The following is a 19,803-nucleotide window of genomic DNA, read 5'->3' on the forward strand; positions in this document are numbered from 1 at the left end:
GCCTTTGCTCAGCTCCGAATTCCCGGCTGGAAGTACAGCAGGCACTGGTGACGTAAACACACAACCACTGTAGTCCAAAGGGAGGCGCTACTATCAACAAAAACTGCCTAATTTGAAACTTTTGTATCAATACTAAAAAGGCAAATCATTCATATTTCTTCCTCCTACAGGTTTATCGGTATGAAGTTCAAGGCGGTCACGTTCATCGAGTCGTCTTTTATCAACTGTTACTTTGAAGACGTGACCTCCGTGGGATCCTCCTTCAACAACTGCACCTTTGTGGATTCATTCTTCTACAACACGGGTCAGTACACACACCAGTCCAAAATCTTCACTGAGATATTTTTTCTTCCCCGCTCCTGGAAAATTCTATTATACTGCAGATTCCTTCCACATAATTCTCACAGGGCCTCTCGGTTATTGATCTCGAAAGTTTGAAACTGTCAACATCTTTCCAACTGTACCCCAGTCAGCAAAAGCTTCCTCATCTATTTTTTTCTCTCATATGATTCAAATACTCTTACGTATGAACTTGAGTCTCTGAGCAGCTGAATACAAACTTTAAAAAGGGAGCTTCCCCCTTATACTCTCAAGGCATGTTTTTTTTATTTCAATGAAGACAAAAACCATGACGTCTGCATTAGAATTAGTAACATCATCCCACTGTTCCTTTAATAAGTCCAGGCTATGTTATATAAAGTGCAATCCAATCACTTTTGGGGGGCTGACAAAAACACAGGCAGGAACTAAGAACAGTAAAAGGCAGGGTAGGCGTTTTAGATGTTCGTAGAGGAACTAGAGCTGAATCAGACCTTTTGGGAGAAAAAATATAGTTCCCTCGAGCAATTGTAATGGGAAAGCACTGAACATGGAAACAATAAGGGCAGGTCCGGTTGCTGCTATGTCCCATGGGAACTGTAGTCTATTTGCAACCAGCAAAGGCAGCCCCTGATTGGTTCATTTGGTCGTCAATCTAGCCTCCAGTCAGACCGGACCCTCCCCACTTTCCATCCATTAGTGGAAGGCAGCCCCTTGATTGGTTCATGTAGTCGTTGACGTCAACTATGGATCGAAGAATAAGCTTGTGAGATTTTGCTAGTCTGACGAGGCTAGATTGACGACAACATGAACCAATCAGAAGCTGGCTCTGGCTTTTTACCTAATGCATTATTTAAACACTGAATCAAAACTGTCCTCTTGTCTCTCACATTAACAGATATCGACGACGCCAAACTGACAAACTCGAGGGTGATCAACAGCTCCTTCCATCACAACAAGACGGGCTGTCAGATGACCTTTGATGACGACTACAGCGCCTACTGGGTCTATTTCGTCAACTTCCTGGGAACGCTGGCTGTGTTACCTGGCAACATCGTGTCCGCACTGCTAATGGACAAAATAGGACGTCTCAGCATGTTAGGTAAGAGGAAACATTCTCCAGCAGTAGTAGTATTAGGACCTGATTTAACTTTTTTTGTTTTAGCTATGAACAGAAAACCATCTCTATTGCAGAATGTTTTCATGTCCTCTGTGAAGTTGGCCGATGCCGAATGGAAATGAAACCTGTCCTTACTGTGTATGCACTGAAGAAAAATCCAGTGTTAATACAGAGTCTAGGCTCTGTAAACCAGTATGTCGCCAGCTATGATGGGCCTGTTTACAGAGCCAAGGCTGTGATTTAACACAGGATTTTTTTTGTCAGCTCATACACAGTACGGACAGGTAGCAGAAAATATTGAGATATTCACTGAATTTGACAAAAAATTATTTTGACAACAAGCATTCTCCAGGATCACTCACTCCACCTTTAATGATGTGTTGTTGTTGTATTTAAACTCATGTAAATCATATTAATGGAAATTTGCCTTAGATTTAACCCAAGTGTGTTGTTGTGCCTAAACAATGATGTAACCTATGTGTTGTTGTTGTTGTTGTTGTTGTGTCCTTTAGGAGGCTCCATGGTGCTGTCAGGTATCAGTTGTTTCTTCCTCTGGTTTGGCACCAGCGAGTCGATGATGATCTTCATGCTTTGCCTCTACAACGGCCTCAGCATCTCCGCCTGGAACTCTCTGGATGTGGTCACCGCAGAGCTCTACCCCACAGACAGGAGGTCAGTTAGGCTCTAATAATGTGTCATTTTTCATGTACTGTAAAAATGAGAAAGTTTGGAAAAAATCTAATTTTTTATTTAGTTTTTTGTTATTTGTTTAACAAAGTTAGTAGAATCAGTTGGCACAACTTTTACTGTTTCAAATGTATATAGTAAAACTTGTTTTGATGACATATGAAAGATAAGTTATTTCAACAAGATTATCAGTGGACTCAAAAGTAGGTAGTTTTCCTAAAAAAATAAGAGGCTTGAGTTGGCCTGGTTTCTCACTATTTGTTGGTGAAAAAGGCACCAAATGTTGTCAATTTTTCTTTCAGAGGTTACATATTTTATTTTCCTTTCTCTCTTGTTTAATTGAACAAAACTTTTTTTTTGTGAACACCAGGGGGCTATTGCTTAATGTGTATGCCTTGCTTTGTATCTAACTCTCCCCTCTGTCTCCTTGTTGTTTTTCAGGGGAACTGGCTTCGGCTTCTGTAACGCTTTGTGTAAACTAGCGGCGGTGCTAGGCAACCTGATATTCGGCTCGCTGGTCGGCATCACCAAGGCGATCCCCATTCTACTGGCTTCGTCTGTGCTGGTGTGTGGCGGTTTGGTCGGGCTGCGACTGCCAGACACACGCACCAATGTCCTCATGTAATGTCCCCCCCCCTTAACGCTGATAACAATATGTTGTTTACCAGGTATTTACTCAGCTTATCGGATAACCACTCATTTATATGGACTCTTATTTTGAAAATCTCACTCACCACTGCTCTGCACTATCACTCTCTTGTATTTATTATTTGATCAATATTGTTGACAATATTAACAAACTGAGACAATACACGACAATGGACTGTTATTCCGTTACTTCTGTGTCAAATACCTGGTTGATAATAGAAAAATAGTGAAATTCAGTTTAACTTAAAGTAGCTACGAGGAACTTTATCATATCCTCTGATGATCATCAATTACATGTAACAGCAAACAAGACCATCAGTGCAGAGAATGCTATTTTCCTATAGTTTTTCTTAATGCCTTTGTCATGGGTACGCTCACCCAGGAACAACAGCTGGCGTAGTAAAAACACTACTGCTTTTGTCCAAAGGAGGTGCAAGAATGAACAAAAACAGAAAGTTCCTCATAGCTACTTTAACAATGAGCTGTCGATATAAAGAGTTTGAAGTCTACAATCAAACGTTAGAAATGTGTCAAAGGTGAGTTGCCAAAAATCTTGGGAATCCGTTCAGGAATTCAGTCTTAAAGAATTAAGGACGTTAGAATTATCATAGGTGGTGATTAAAGAAAAAAAATTAACTTTGAATATCAGCAGCAGCTCAATATCTACCATGTGCTGTTTCACACGTGCTACTCACAAATGCATGTGTCACAGCTGTAAAAGGCTCGGGCTTCTGAATACCCTTTACTACTTCAAAATCATGCGCCATCTTTCAAAAAAACTGTCAAACCGTTACCTTATTAAGTGAAAATTATGATTTAACAGTTTTGTCTATGGGGTTTTATGCTTGTTTAAATGTATTTCTATATATGAAGTTATTTATTGCTTCACCAGTGTGCTTTTATGTTGGTCGACTAGATATTGCAGGTGCTTTTTAACCACTGCTTCTTAAACCTTTTCTCAGTAATTTCTCTAAAAGGGAGTTTATGACGTTCAAGCCTTTTGCTGCAATTTGCAAAGAATAAAAAGGCCATATATATATATATATATATATAAAAAATTTAAGTAGTGTAGTCAAAAACCGGCGACTTCAGCAGCTACATTTCTAAAAAGTGAAAAGAAGTTTACATTTTCTGCTTTTTACAGTCCAGAGACTTTTGAGATTGGAAAACAAACTTTTTGTCTGAATGCTTCCTCTCTTGTGTCCGTGTTGTGTATCGTCTCGTGGCGCCAGAGCTCGTCACGAAGGGCTTTGCAATCCGAAGAATTTATACTACGCTGTTAAAAAATTGCTCTAACTATTTATTTTTTATTTTTTCTCAAGCACTGTATCGCCATTTTTATGTATCAACCAGTTTCATTCTCTTGCTATGCCTTGTGCTGCTGCTCCCTCTGAAACTCAAAGGCCTTTCTCAAATGTTGTGCCTCTCTCTCTCTTTTAGTCCAGTAATAATGTCACTTGACCTCACAAAAATTGTTTAAAAAAAAATTAAATTTTTTTTTTATCCTAAATAATGACCTGAATGAATAAAGTAAAATGGCCGCCACGATTTGATTTTGCTGTGGCTCCATATCTGTTAATGTTCAGGGCCAAGTGTCATGCTTTTACGACAGAGTGAGCAATTCCCTTTATATTGGCATATCTAGTAGAAAGGGCAAAACTTTTTTTGATTTTGTTAGGATCATATTTAGGCAATTTTGAAAACTTTCCACTCACACAATTCCTTAACACTTTAAAATAATTTTAATTTAATTTAATTTTTTCTTTTCAATTTGTGTGAGGTTGACCCACATATGCCTGGACTATTTCTCTCTTTCTACATTGAGCCCGTCTCCTTCCAAACCTTTGCTGGAAGCTTTTGCTGCTCTATCTCTCCTGCTTTATATGGTGTGTGTGCATGTATGTGTGCGTGTGTGAATGTGTGTGTTTCTGAGTGTGTGTGTCCAGAAAAACCCTAATAAGATACAGTGACCATCTCATATGTACAAAAAAAGTCAAGTTGTGGAAATCAAGTTGTTATTTGGTTATCCGTTTTTTCTTAACCACGTGATAAAGTGAAATTAAAAGCCATGCTCAAAGGATTGGTTCACCCAAATTCCAAAAAAAAAAAACATATTACTGTTACTACAACTATTACTTACTTTATTGGCAAATGCAGATCAAGTCAGGGGATCGCCAAATAGACTACAATTATTTCTACAATTAAGTGCTGCTTAATCGCAAATCCATCTAATAGTTTTTGAGATATATAACTCAACTTATTGTCGTTAAAAATTCAGTCTACATGTATTTCTATTTTTTGGCAATTTGGGTGAACAGACCCTTAAGAACCTCTAAAGAATGGAACTCTTGCTGCTATAATATCAGTGCTTTGATATTAAAATGCATTCGGTCGTTTGTAAAAAAAAAACTCAAAAACTGTAACATTTATTAACCTTTTGGGTTTGTTCAATCATACAAAAACTGTTCAATTGAGGCAAAAAGTAAAATACATCCCCGTTTCATTCCTTTTGTGTGCAGAACGCGACCTCCTAAATGCAGCTATATGTTCCCTTTTTCAGATGACATTTATTTTGGAATGAAATGCAAACGTTTCGGGATACTAATCTTATTTACTGATGAATACGTGCGTTGCTTAATTTTCTGTCTGTATGTGTCGTCCCTCAAAAAAACACACTAACTCACCACTATCGCCAAGAAGAAATTCCTGCATGTTTGTTACAGAAGTCCTTACGTTGTTGTGTGTGCTCTTTTCCATTTTCGGTGTCTTCGGAAAAACAGAATTCCCGGGTCAAAGGTGAATGTATCATTCTCGTGTGTCGTCAGATTTTGTCGTGGACAGGTTGTTCGTTATGCTGAGTTTTGCTTCTAGGTTGTTGTGAAGAGGCATGCCAGTGCTGAGTTGACTGTATGTGCTAAAAGGTGTTTATTAAGCAGAGGGGGTCAAATGGGCACTGTGAAAATTAGTTGGGAGAACTCAAACTTTCATGCAACTGTCTCTCCTAGATTTTTGAGTTTTCAGCCAACTAATTATCTTTTGTTGAGATAACGTAACATTCATATGAAATGAAAATGTATGTAATCATATGTATAACACCTTACATTTTTTAGCTCTACATACTAAGAATTTCAACAATAACATTTTTGCCAACTAATTTATTTGTCATAGAGATAGCAAACAACTGTCTTTCTGAAAAACATTCTGAATTTAATTAATTTTTTTGGCCCAACTCAAAACTTAAGTTACATTACATAAGAATGATACGCTATCTCAACAAGAGATAATTAGTTGACTCAATAGTAGGCAGTTTTTCCTTAAAACGTAATAGTTTTAGTCTGCCCCAAAACTCAAACATCTAGTACAGACATTTTCCTTGAAAATTTGGGTTTTTCCAACTTTTTAATTTGTGCAGTGTACCAGATATCATTCTTATGGTAAAGTCACTGAGGCAGCAATGAAGTTGACTTTCAGATTTGAAAAACCCTCCGCTGTCAAACAATATGTGAAAGTGTGTGTAAAAAAAACAAGATTACCTGTCCTTGATATGATTTATTTTGATAATAAAAGGCTCAAGTGGATGCAGTGTAACAGTGGGTTCCTCTGGTGTCTGCATATTGAATAAAGAGTTGCATTAGAAACAGCTGTGCTGGGAATTTTTTCATTTAGTTCACTATCAAAATACACCAGGAGATGGCGCTATTTATACACAAGTAACAAAGACAGGCTTCTACAGTAGATCCATCTGAATCTCCTTCAGGATCAATACAGTTATCTATCTATCTATCTATCCATCCATCCATCTATACGGTTTTATGCTCAACTAATTTTATAAAAAGCTGTAAATAACTTTATATCTGCTTATTGTTGAGAGTTTTTGTTTGCTTTGATGCCATTTCAGAGGAAAGATGAGTTTCAGTTTAGTTGATATAAGTCACTTACAATTTTGATATCACTCTTACACTAATATAACTGTATTATTGATATTAATAGTGATGATGATCATTAATTAAAACAAAAAAGGCTTAAAATACGTCACTTTTATGTGTAATGCATCTATACTATATGAAAGTTTAACTTTTTTTATTAAATTACGCAAACAAAAAAAATATTCCATGATATTCTAACTATTTGAGATGCACCTGTATATTGTTGCACAATCTATATATTCTATTTACCTTGAAATTCTTATTTCTCTCTATAAAAAAAAATCTAGAGTGGGAGTAACTGTCACAAACTTCTATCCGGGAATCAATAAAGTATTTCTGGGTGTGTAGACAGTTTTTCTGGCCAATTGAAACCACAAGGGGACCAGAATGGATCCAGCTGTTGTTTTCAAGGGGTCCGTTGAATCAAAGCCAGACTAAATGTGAGGTAAGGTTACAGGAACACTTGAAATGCTTAAACACAGTTTGGCAATAGCACACGTACACACAAGGGTCAATACCATTAGTCATTACACAGCAAGAAAAACTGGGTGTGTAAAATTGAGCAACAGTGCGTTTTCCCATGAATTCAACTATTAGGCAAGGCTAGGCAAGGCAAGTTTATTTAAGTAGCACAATTCAGACACAAAGTCAAAGTGCAAATTCTATTATAAGATAAGGAATTGTGCTTATTTGAGATTAAAATTTATTTTCAAACAGAGACCTCACCAAGAAGGTTAGCAGTAGACAGTTACAGACACAAAATAACACTCCCAATACAAGTTATATTGCAGGTGAAGTGCAACAAAGGGGAAAAAAATTATATTTCGATTAGAAAAAATTCCAGTTTTCAATAGATTCTCATTACAGCTATACATTCATTGAAATACTCTAGATATTGAATTTTTAGCACAAGGTTAAAAATTATTACTTATTCTTCTATACTATTCATGCCAGATTTAATTTTATGCTTCATACAAATCCAGTGTCAACAACACTTTTAACAGGCATTTTAGTGCAATATTAACACAATCACAAGACCTGGATATTGAAATGTTAGACTAAGACTGTGTATTTGTGTCTGAGCACAGATAAAATCAGTGCCAAATCATTATAGGGGAACTTTACTACATGTTTTTTCCGTTTCAATAGGAGTGGGGTGGGGCGCTGGTGTGTTATGTGTCACTGAACATCCTGTCACAGGCTGGGCAGGAAATGCCAATACAATGCCAATGTTTGGTGCAAAGTTATTGTTTCACTTTCAACTGTATTGTAGAGATAAACAAAGCTGTAGATGTAATACTTAAAATAGATACGTGTACATTTGTACATTGAATTTCAATTTCTTTATTATGGGAAAAGGCATATTGATGAACTCTTAATCAAACTGTAGCTTGGCATCAGGAAGAGGGATTAATAAATGAATGAATTGGTTTATTTTAAATATAAAAAAAAAACAGTTGAGAAAACAAAGAAAACTAGAGTAACAGTGTCCGAAAAGGAGTAGGCCTAAGTGGAAGTAACCACCCATATACTATCATTTAACTTTTACTTTACAATTTTAAATATAAATGTATCCCAAAAGGATAAAGGAAATTGGCCTTATTTAGTACTGTTAAAGTAAGTAGATAAAAAAAAAGCTTGGATATTAAGTTATCAAATTACATCATAGCTCCACATGTGTCAGCTTGAATACACAATGCCTTGGGGGACTTGTTTTCGAGTCTGTTTCACATTATTACTTGTCAGCCAAAAATTTCAAGGATGCAGGCCAGCCCACATGAAGAATTCAACTTTCAACTCTGAGATGAACAAAACACTTTTAATTTGTCCAAATGCTACAAAATGAAAATGTTAAAAAAGGATACTAAAGCAAAACCATTAACTATACTGTATTCTATACAAATTAATATACTATCATCTTTTACACACATAACGATATACTTTACATATTCACCATCTGTTTTCACACACACACACACACACACACACACACACACACACACACACACACACACACACACACACACACACACACACACACACACACACACACACACACACACACACACACACACACACACACACACACACACACACACAGTATTGCTACATCAAAGTATTTGTCTGACTTCTCGATAGCAATGCAAGTCTGTCCTTGTTTGTCACGAACGCGCTCGATATCCCATTTCTTTCTCTTGTATTCCAGCCACAGAGAAAACATTCCTCTTTCGCTTCAGCTAATCAATAGCTTCTGGGAACGTGTGCATAGATATCTCTTAAGTCACTTTCATAACTGATCTTTTTGGTCCACTTTATGCATGCCCAGGTTTGTTTCCGTAGATAGTCCAGTTGATTTTGGGTAGTTTGAAAGCTCAATCAAACTCTGGTGCGGACAAAACAAGGGTAGTCTGGTCCATTCCAAGTGCATTCTGGGTAGAATGAGACAACACATAGAAAGCAACATTGTAGTCAGGCAAAAGTGAAAAAAATATCTCTAGATGTCCACAGAAGATGTGAAAGCCCTTATCGAAATATGGTCAAATGATCGCTTTTTATTTATCAGTTTGGACATATCTTCACTAACTAGTATGTGTTTGTTTGCGTCAGTGTCCAGCAACAGGAAAAAAGCGTTAAGAGCATTCTGTTCATTCTGTCCAATGAATGTGAAGACGTTTTAACGGTGCAACATTTGTTTCCCCACTAAATGTTATGATCGGATGTAGTAGGGCATCCGGGTCATTTTCAGCATGCTGCATCCGCCACATGAATTGGGACATCCTAATTTTTTTTCTACCATACTCAATAGCAGGGAAGTATGGGGGATTGGAACGCAGCTTGAGTCTACCGGAACAAAAGGTTGTGATTGCGACCTTAGACCGACATACTCAAGTTTTTGCCTTTAAAGGTCAGGAAGTAAAGCCTCGTTCCTGCAGACTTGGACATGAGAATGAAGAGGAAAGGGTCCAAACAGGCGTGGAGGCAGCACAGACACACAGCCACCTTGAAATACACATAAAAACTCTCTGTCCCATTCACAAATAGCTGAACATAATGGAGGAAATGCAGGATTCCCGCGGGTGCAAAACACAACAGGAAAATAACAAAAACCAGTGAACTGGCCTTGATGTACATGGCCCAGTCGTGATGCGATTGGTTGAGCTCGCGGATGATTCGGCCGTAGCACACCATCGTTACCACTAGGGGCACAAATAGGCCAAAAATGGTTAGGAAGAGGTTGTAGTACAGCAAAAAACTATGGGAGCTGTAGTCCAGAGGCAAAACTTCATGGCAGGTTGTGCGACCCAACTCGACGATATGGTAGCTCTGCCGTACAAGTAACTCGGGAACAATGGCGGCCCCAAAAACCCCCCAAACTGCCACAGTAACGCAGGCGGTGTAAGTCCTCTTGGGGAGCCCTTTGTACAGGAACGGGTGCACCACGGCCATGTAGCGCTTGATGCTAATGCACGCTAGCGTCTGGGCCGAGCAGTAGAGGTTGCCGTAGAAACAGGCGGTGACCACTCGACAGGCGGTCTCCCCTAGCGACCAGCTGTTGCCACGGAGATGGTAGTGAGCCTTGAAGAGGAGGGAGAGCAGGAGGAAGAGGTCGGAGACGGCCAAGCTGCAGTACAAAATGGCGGAGGAGACTTTTCTGATTTTGGTGGCCAATGCGCACAGTATGGCAGCATTTGCAGGGATCCCCACTATCGCGATCAACATATAAATAACAGGGATGATCCTGGTGCTTAGATGACTGTTCAGGAATGCCACTGTTGTGTTTCTAAGAGACTGCAGGGCTGGAGCAGGTTGAGGTGAAATGATGGGTGATTGTGTCCCATTTAGGACAATAAAGACTTTCGGTTGAGTGGCCGGGACCCCGTTAAAGGTTCTGGGATGCGGACGGATAACCTCAGAACTGTTGTTGCTGTTGTGCTTTTTCCTTTTCTTTTTCTCTGCAAGAAAAACAAGAACATGGGGATAATTTTATTCATAGTTTCCCCCTGATTCTCCTAAGGCAAGGCAAGGCAAGTTTATTTCTAAAGCACATTTCGGACACAAGGCCATTCAAGGTGCTTTACAGATGCAAAAACAAAATACATCAAGTATAGAGCACACAACCAAACATCTCAACTTCTAAAGCACTTAAATCAACTAAACTTTCCATTATCATTGTTAGCACTATTCTGAAGGTAGCCTGGTGCTACCAGACCATGATACTTCATTTCATTTGTACAGAAGTCTTCATGAGTTTAAACTAATATTTACAACACAGTAGTTGATTCAGAGCCATGTGAAGTGACAACACGTTACAATGAGGGGGCCAAACCAAATCCTGCTTAGGGCCCTACAGCTGTAAGGCCAGCCCTGTACATGATATTCATTACACTCCAATGTAGCTTACGTTTATCAAGAAAAACTTTAAATGTATTTGGTCACAATATCTGAACAATATGCGAATTAGACTGCAACTAAAAATAATTTTCATTTTTAATTAATATGTTGATCTTTCCTTGATTGATAGATTCACTAAGTTGTGTTGTGTTCACAAGCTAAAAAAACATGACTTGGCAGCCCAAAATAGCTGTTTTTTTTTTTTTTTTAAAGAGTTGCATGATCAACTTTCTAATCTAGGTTTCGGATATCCACCGATACCGATACTGTCTGATATCATAATTATTATAACTTTTTTCGTTGGTGGTGATATGTTATAAAGACAACACAAAACACAACAATTCTTATTTCCATTATCACTGCACATAAGAATTCAAGGTGGGTGAATGTTTCATCATACAAAGGTATCGTTAAATAACATGAAAACATAATCAAATCATCATTGATCAAAGACGTTTAATAATTGAATCTCTTACCTTTATTTTGAAGTGACCCACTGAGACAGAGAGCAAAAACAATGAAAAATAGCAGCAGCTTCCCCATTGCGTTTCTTAGTCCTTTAACTGCACCTAATCCAAACGTCACTGGCTTGTCTCACTTGGATCATAGACTGTATAGAAAAGTTTCATCTCTGTCTAGTTTCACTTCTGTCTACTGCTTCTCTTTGGGTGTTTACTCCACTTACAAATAGGCTACCTTCCCAAGACCCCAGAAAAAAAAGAAGAACCTTGACAACATCTTCTGTGATTCAACAAGAATGTGGGCTGCCTTTTGAGTTTCCTGTTTAAACATGCACAGCGTGAACTTCTGGAGTCAGCTAACGCCCCCACACACATGATCTTTGTCCTGCATTGCACTATATCCTGCTGTGTGTTATGACATTCAAAGGTGAGGTGACAGCAGCAATCAAAACGTCATTATTTTTACGTGTCATATTTTTATCGTTGTGATAACTTGATGGCTGTATCCATTATTTAAACAAAAAAAATCTATCAAAACACAAAACAATGCAAAAATATTCCTGAGAAATCAGAAAAAAGGTGACAGCAGCAATCAATATATTATTATTATTATTTATGGGCATGTTGTTTTTATATATAATGCAATAACTTGTTAGCACTATCCATTTTTTTTCTTCACTTTTTTATGTTCATACTTTCCATCAAAACAACAGAACTCTGCACCAATATCCCAGAGTATTCAAAACAAAGAAAAACAAATAAAAGCACCCTGTACCATACTGGTACTTTTCAAGCTGTGTTCATAGCAAAGTCATTACTGTGTTCTAAAACGTCAATATGAAACCAAAAACTTAATAAGCATTTCCTTTTAGAATGGCATCCTTCTTAACTCTCTTGGTAAATGCTCTATTTAAGGCTGCAACACTTCCACAAAGCTATTGTTGTTTCCTTTTCACTTGGCACATTTCCTTGTTCCACTGAATTATTGTAGGAGCTTTTTCCTGAATCCAATTAAAAAAATACATATTTCATGGACAAAGACAGTAGTTTATGTAATAACCTAGACCTACTTCCATTTCTAAATTCAACTTCTATATTTATCTTAAGCAATTTATATACGTCAATATTGTACCAATTTCTTTGGCTGTAAAAGACGAACATTTTAATATTATGTGGAATGTCTGAAAACAGTACATTCTTTCCCAGTTGTCTTTCTCTATTTTAAATTATTTCCAGGTTCTGTTTACATGCTACTACAAATGGAAATGTACAAACCTACTAGTTTTGACTTCCATATGTTTAAACTTAACCTATGTTACACATTTGGAAACTTTGGGAACTTTCCGTGCCGGCAGCATTAGCTTGTGGCCCTGGGGGGATGTAGAGCGAGGTATTGCCCGGAAAGGGGCCAAGGAGAGGACAAGGAAATGTCTGTCTGAAGATGATAACAGCTTGTCCCAACATGAGCACTTTTTGTTTAGGCTTCATTTCCCATTTTTTTTTTTTTTTTTTTGAGTGCGAAAATATGTTGTAATAGCCTTTCCATATAAGGTTTAGGAATACTTGTGGCTAGGCACTACAGGCAAATACATTGTATTCTTCAAGCACTGATCAATTTTGAAGTTTTGGGCTGCATTGCTTACATATCATTATCTCAACATTATTATTATTTTTCAATACTCTGAACCAAAGATCTCAACTCCTAAAGCTATTTTTTAAACTTAACTTTCCATAATCATTGTTAGCACTATTCTGAAGGTAATAACATAATGATTTGTTCATATATTTTTGAAATGACTAATTTATGAAATACTTTGTTCTTAAAAACATGCCTAAAATGTGATTGATATATTTCTCTACAGATTTCATTTATGACAAGTTTGCCTACTTTTACATTTGCTTGAATGGTGTTGCAACCTTAAGGACAAGGACATTTTGAAGCAATACATTTGTTATTTGAGCTTCATCTTGGCACTAATACAACTTTGAATAAGCAACTTTGAGTCTTCTGCGCAATAAAAGGCCCATGTATTATTATTATTATTATTATTATTACTAACATCCAGCTGACCACAGATGTAACCTTTGTCTTGTTTCCATCAGATGTGTTTATCAGATACAGTGTGTGTGGGTTGGGAATCATGTTTTCAGTCAGAGCATCTGCCTGACCCCAGACTCACAGCGTACAGACCCTCACTGTTACGTGACAGTCTCTCTCCGCCTGTGACGTCAATACTGTCAGGCAACCGAAAAAACAAAATGAGTCAAACAGAAAACACAAATAAGCATCTTCTCTGCTCTGCACCGCAGCTAAAAATACCAAAAAGAGACATTACAGAGATGATATCTGTATGTCTGAAGCAAAAATAGTCAATGAGTCAGCGTGGGTCACATGTTTAAGTTTCAAGTTTTAGTTGTCAAATGTAGGTTGAAATAGTATAGACAAAACAATGAAATGTACTGGACAAGATGTATGGTCTACTAAGTCTAGACTAAATCTAAGGAAAGATATACTTAAGGTAAGACAGTAGAGTCGAAGTTATATTATAATGATATCAAGGAGACCTATATACTGTACATAAAAGTGACAATATACCTTGTGGCAGTGTAACACAATATACAAGACGTACACAGTATGTACATTAAAGTGATTGCAATGATTGATATCCATGGCTGTGCAATTTTCTTTCTGTAGTGCAACTTTAATTGTATGAGTTCAGAAACCCGATGGATAAAAACTGTTTAACACAACTTATGTTTCCACTGTTTATGTAATTTTTACAATTAAGATAGTTTTTTTCCTATAATATCTAAGATGGCAAGATTGATTCACAAGCACACACACACACAAGCACACACACACACACCACCACTATTCATTTACTGCGAAACCACACATACTTTTTGTCCTTTCACATAAAAGGCGTGCGGTATCTCTGTACTTTCGATTTGATTTTTGACAAAAGACAACAATATACCCAAGGCACACACCTTGTTCCTGTAGCATGAGAGGAAATATTCAGTCATTTATGACGCACATATCAAACACAAGGGGTTATTTTAATTTTGGTAATGTTTCATGTTGTATATGCATGTTTGCATAGTTCAAGCTCGTAGAGAAATGAAAAAAAGAATTAAAGAAATTAAAAAAAAATCATGAAAAATAAAATGATTGCGCAGTGGGTAAGAACGTCGCCCCCCGGCCAAGGCCCCGCAGCAGACCCGGGCTTGAATCCCGCCGGGTCCGTTCTCTGCATGTCATTCTCCTCTCTGCCCCATTTCACCTCTGTCTCTACAAACTGTCAGAAAACCATGAAAAATGCCAAAAAATATTTAAAAAAACTTAAAAATTTAAATTAAATAATTTAGGCAATAATGCCTTTGGGTTTATATTTCAAAAGAATACATTCTGAGTTTAGGAGTTTTTAATGCATAAAAAACAACAACTACATACTGCATACAGATGACTATAATACACATCCTGTCAGACGGATTTTAATGTTTCATTCATAAACAAACTGCGTGATGCATCTTCTTTCTATCGGTTTTATTTCTTCAAAAAGATAACGACACATCCTAAGTATAAACCTGTTTCCTGTAACAGCATTACAGCTATTATTCAGTGGGCAGAGCAGCTTTATTTATGACGGATATTTCAACAACACAATCATGTGTTATTTAGGCAAGTCAAAACAAGCAATACTGCTTGCAGTTTTATTTTTAACAGAAATAAATACATTTAGGTCATCTATACACAACTCTTAACATGCTTTTTGCTGGTCTTCTCTGTGAAAAGGGCGTTGCAATGAACTAACATTTTTCCCCAGAAGAGGGCGAGATTTCCCCTTTATTTAATGGAGCTATTCCATTCCATTGCTAATGTTTCTTGTACATGTTCTTACTGTAAAAGTTATGAAAAACGTAAGAATGTTATCATTTTCACAATTACAATGGCCAACAGCTCAAAAAAAAAAAAAAACTGGACCAGTTGCATTTTACCCCAAAATTAAGATTTCTATGAGGAAGGAATTCTTCACATTCCCTGAGACACAGTCAGTTTTTAGGGTCAGTGACAATCACAGATGGCTCAGATAAGTGGACAATTTGGACGGTTTCCTGTGCTGGTCTCGAATGTTCTGCAGTAGTTATACAATATAAACATCATTACTGTGGGTCCCATGGGACAGATATGAATGTAAAAAATGCCAGAAAAAAATAATAATAATAATGTTAAGAGGTCATAAATACGACTACACATGAAGGTCAATGTTTGTCCATAACTTCTGAATGTTCAAATAATCAACTGTTGGCTAAAACTGTGTTCAATATATGTTCATATTACATATCTCATATACTCTAGTTATGTCTAATACTTACATTGTGTACATGTTGTGGTATCATGTTCCCTCTTATTTAGGCCTACTATATTACTATTGTTACTGTTTTCATTGTGAGGTTATATTGTGGCGAAAGCAGATATTATTTACACTTTTATATTTCTTTTCTACATCTTATTCTAAATTGGAACAACTGTAACGAAACAAATTTCCCCCAGGGGATCAATAAAGTATTTTTTTGGCCACTTACAAATGCATTGACCAAAGACATCAGTCGTCTGCAGTGTTTAGAGCTTTCTTTCTCTTATTTTCACTCCACTTAATTTATTTGTAAAAGAAAACATGGAAAAGTGTGGCTAACAGGTGCCATGTAAGCGTTAAATTATACACTGGTACTTTAATACACTCTTAACAGCAGCTATTGTGTAAGTGTTGGTTGGTCTGTGGTGTGGAGAGTTGGAAGAGGGGAAGGAAGGTGTAATCAATGTGGAAAAGTATTGTATTGTCATTGTGGTTTCATGATTCTTTGATGTTTGCTTGTGTGCCAACGTTACATTAGTTTAAGACTTACATGGAATTTGAACTATTAAGGTTTTGGTTTTAGATTTAAGGCTAGACACTGCAGGTAAAAAGGGTAACAGTTCTTCAAGTTTAATTGATGTAAGTGCTTAAGAAGTTGAGATTTTAGGTATAGAAAAAAAGACTAATGTTGAGACAATGGTCGTTATGCAAACAGACAAGGTTTAGTAATATAAATATAAAAATTTACATTTTGGACCTTTTATTTATACACGTATGAAAGAAGGAAGGTTATGAAAGGTATTGAAATAATAGTAGACCAGTGCTTGAAAAAAACGAGATTTCCAACTGCCGTGTCTCGCCTTAAAGAGGGGAATACAAGGCTCACCTCCTAAACTTCAAGCTAATAAATAAAAACATTCTACTTTCTTCCTAAAAGGTTTTCCACTAAAGTCAGCACTCCCCTCTTTCCCCTGGACTTCAAACAGTTCTGGCATAGTTCATTGTCATGTCATGTTAGGAAATGAATCATCTTCAAGACAGCCTTAATGCAGAACAGATGGCATAACCTTATAGTGACTCTGCAAAAAGAAGTGTTCTTCTCTTTTTCTTTCAATGTGATCTTATCTACAATGAGAACAAGCAATTTAACAATATGCTACTCACATTTTCTGATATAAAGATATAGTGCGTGACTTTTTCCAGTAAATTAATGTTGTTTACATTCAAGCCATTGAACCAACAAGTTGACACAAAGATGATTAAGCCCAATTAATCAGCTCCACAAAATCCTTCTGTCAGTATGGCAGCGTTTACAAACTGGTGTCGCTCCCTGACACTGGTGCAGGAGCTCAAGAAGCGGCCACGTAATGTTTCAGTTGTTGATTCTACTGCTAGGAGAAAAAACCTGGACATACAGCAGAAGGTATAAAATCCATGTGCGGCCAGTGAAGGCTTACCCCATGTAGATGCACCGAAAGTGTTGTTGTAATTACTCAGAATTACTCAGAATTACTCAGGGGGGGTGGACAGAAGATACGCACTATAGCTTTCAGTTTTCTGATTTAATGCTATTTACACGTCTACTCCACTAGACTTTTTCCACAACAAATCATTTCAGTGTGTCATGAAAAGGAAGGTTCAAGGAAAAAAGAAAATAATATTTATCAAACAAAGTCAAGGGTCATAAAACCAAAACATTGAGTAGAAAGATGATAGTGAGTGATTAATACTTTTGCCGTATTGTGACTACATAAATATTAATTATGGACAATTTAAATGTTGGTCTTTAGAGACTGTGCAGCTGGACTTGTTATTCACTGTGTGGAGGTCACTGTGCTCCAGTAGCCCGCTGGGTTTGGGCGTTCCTAAACTAACTATCAGCGCATTGCTTTTCATAGAAAGAGGAAGGATACAGCAGGCCGTGGGAGATTAGGATCCAGAGCAAAGTGTTGCATAAATCCAATTTCTTTGTTGTTTTTCTGTGTCCACTCTGGCAACATTTTAGTGTTCTCTGGGCACCATCCAGTCAGGATTCAACAATAGTGTAATAAACGGTTGGGAAAAGAAACAGACGAAAACAAGTGGATGATAAATGAGAGGCTGTTATGCTCTCAGGCAGAGTTAAAGCCTCAGGAAACCCGGTCTACAATAGTAAAAATCAAAATAAGTTATCAAAGTTTGATGTCTCTCTTCAAAACTCTTATTGAAAATAATGTTCATAAATATTATGACTGCTTTTTTTTTTACTGTCTAAACATTTTTGTCAGGGCTTGTGTGGGAGTGTTCTCACTCTTGTTGAACTACCGAATGTTTGTCTTGTTCACTGGCCATTTTGCACACACTGGCTATAAAAACAGCCACCTATAAAATCACAATTTGCCACCACATTATTTCGCCGTAGGCTATAATTTATTAATCTGACATTTACTTGGAAGTGAAATTTAATAGGCTCTTAAATCATTCAGATATCCCGTAAAGGTGCAGGAGATCACGTAAGAGGAAAACATGATGTTGAGTTAATTAATATAGAAATTCTTTCACAGCATCAATGTTGAGGTAAACCACATCCCCATCAGTTGGATGTGTCATTCAACTTTGATTTGTTGATGGCCTGAACATGTTTTGTAGGACTTTATCAAGTAGTTTGCGCACACCACCACTGCCATTCGTAAGGGATGATCATTTGTTTATTGTAATTCACTCATCGAACTCTCAGCATGGACATTAAGCATATTTTATTTTATTTTTTTAAACACAAAAAAAAAACGATTCTACTAAACCCACTTAAAAAATCACAGAAGGTATATTGACTTTTACTTTACTGTCCCGAAGGGGAAATCCTTTTTCACTGTTTATAAATAAACAGTATATAACAGACGAACTGTAGAAACATATTATAAGGATATGCAGGAAAATGACAAACAGACAACGTGTTCTAGTTTAACTATGCGTGTATGATGCAACTGTTTAAAAACATAAGAAACAGATCATTATGACAAATATTTTAGAGAGGAAATGGGTTTAGTCTGTCTGTCTGTGAGCTCAGCCGATAGAAGTCCCAGTGGATCTCAAGCTCAGGATGAATGAGTCATAAACCCCCCACCCATCCTACACACACACACACACACACACACACACACACACACACACACACACACACACACACACACACACACACACACACACACACACACACACACACACACACACACACACACACACACACACACACACACACACACACACACACACACACACACACACACACACACACACACACACACACACACACACACCTTCAAAGTCAGACACTCTCTTCCCACCACACACAGAGAGAAAAAGTAACCAGAGCATTTCTCTGTCTCTCTAACCAACACACTCTCTCTTTCCAGCCATTTATTTTTTCTTCAAATTATGTATGTCAACTACAGAAATGTTTTATCTTATCCAAGAGAGTTTTATGAATCCTGGACAAGCCCCCAATTATGTTACGTAGTGTCGGAAAAAACACTACCGCTTTTGTCCAAAGGGTGCGCTAGAATCAACAATAACTGAAAGCTCCTCAAAGCAACTTTAATATTGGGTCCTAATTTAAACCAATAGAGTGGTATTACCGAGTGTGATGCTTTTTAAAATCTTAAATGTCATAAATTAAACAGCAAAATGTTTAGTGTTACTTCAGTATTATATTGTTGACCCATACTAATAAAAAGGTTATTTTGATGCTGTAACATCTAAAGTGCTATGGTACTGTCCTATGTCCTCATTTCAGTGCTTTATACAAACTGAACTAGTGGAGAATATCCTGTAATGTGCAAAAGAGTAAAAGAATTTCCCCTGATCTCACAGGAAGAGAGGCCATTAGGGTCTGAACATTTGGTTTACAAAAACAA

General features: G+C 37.2%; 2 protein-coding genes across 3 annotated transcripts in view; one reads left to right on the forward strand and one right to left on the reverse strand.

Annotated features, from left to right (window-relative positions):
- LOC307265378 (synaptic vesicle glycoprotein 2C-like) overlaps window positions 1–2,750 on the forward strand; it is a gene marked incomplete at both ends in the record, with an annotated part of 30,280 nt that extends 27,530 nt beyond the window's left edge. The window contains 4 exons of the mRNA XM_080047092.1: window positions 171–304; window positions 1,217–1,420; window positions 1,951–2,110; window positions 2,567–2,750. Coding sequence (XP_079903218.1) covers window positions 171–304; window positions 1,217–1,420; window positions 1,951–2,110; window positions 2,567–2,750 — 682 coding nt within the window. The remainder of the gene's footprint in view (window positions 1–170; window positions 305–1,216; window positions 1,421–1,950; window positions 2,111–2,566) is intronic.
- Window positions 2,751–7,393: 4,643 nt separating this feature from the next.
- On the reverse strand, window positions 7,394–11,813 carry LOC307264842 (proteinase-activated receptor 3). 2 transcript variants are annotated; one of them, XR_013845322.1, is made up of 3 exons: window positions 11,568–11,813; window positions 8,767–10,652; window positions 7,394–8,656 (listed from the first exon to the last, which is right to left on the reverse strand). XR_013845322.1 is itself a non-coding variant. In XM_080046366.1 (2 exons), exons 1-2 carry the CDS (start codon window positions 11,632–11,634, stop codon window positions 9,571–9,573), a joined length of 1,149 nt encoding a protein of 382 aa, XP_079902492.1. In that variant the 5' UTR covers window positions 11,635–11,813; the 3' UTR covers window positions 7,394–9,570. The 2 variants fall into 2 exon arrangements, 1 of the variants encoding a protein (XP_079902492.1); XM_080046366.1 differs by having other exon boundaries at window positions 7,394–10,652.
- Between the last annotated feature and the right edge of the window lie 7,990 nt (window positions 11,814–19,803).

The sequence above is a fragment of the Ammodytes marinus genome, assembly GCF_949987685.1.
Source record: "Ammodytes marinus genome assembly, chromosome: 18".
NCBI classification, from domain to species: Eukaryota; Metazoa; Chordata; class Actinopteri; order Uranoscopiformes; family Ammodytidae; genus Ammodytes; species Ammodytes marinus.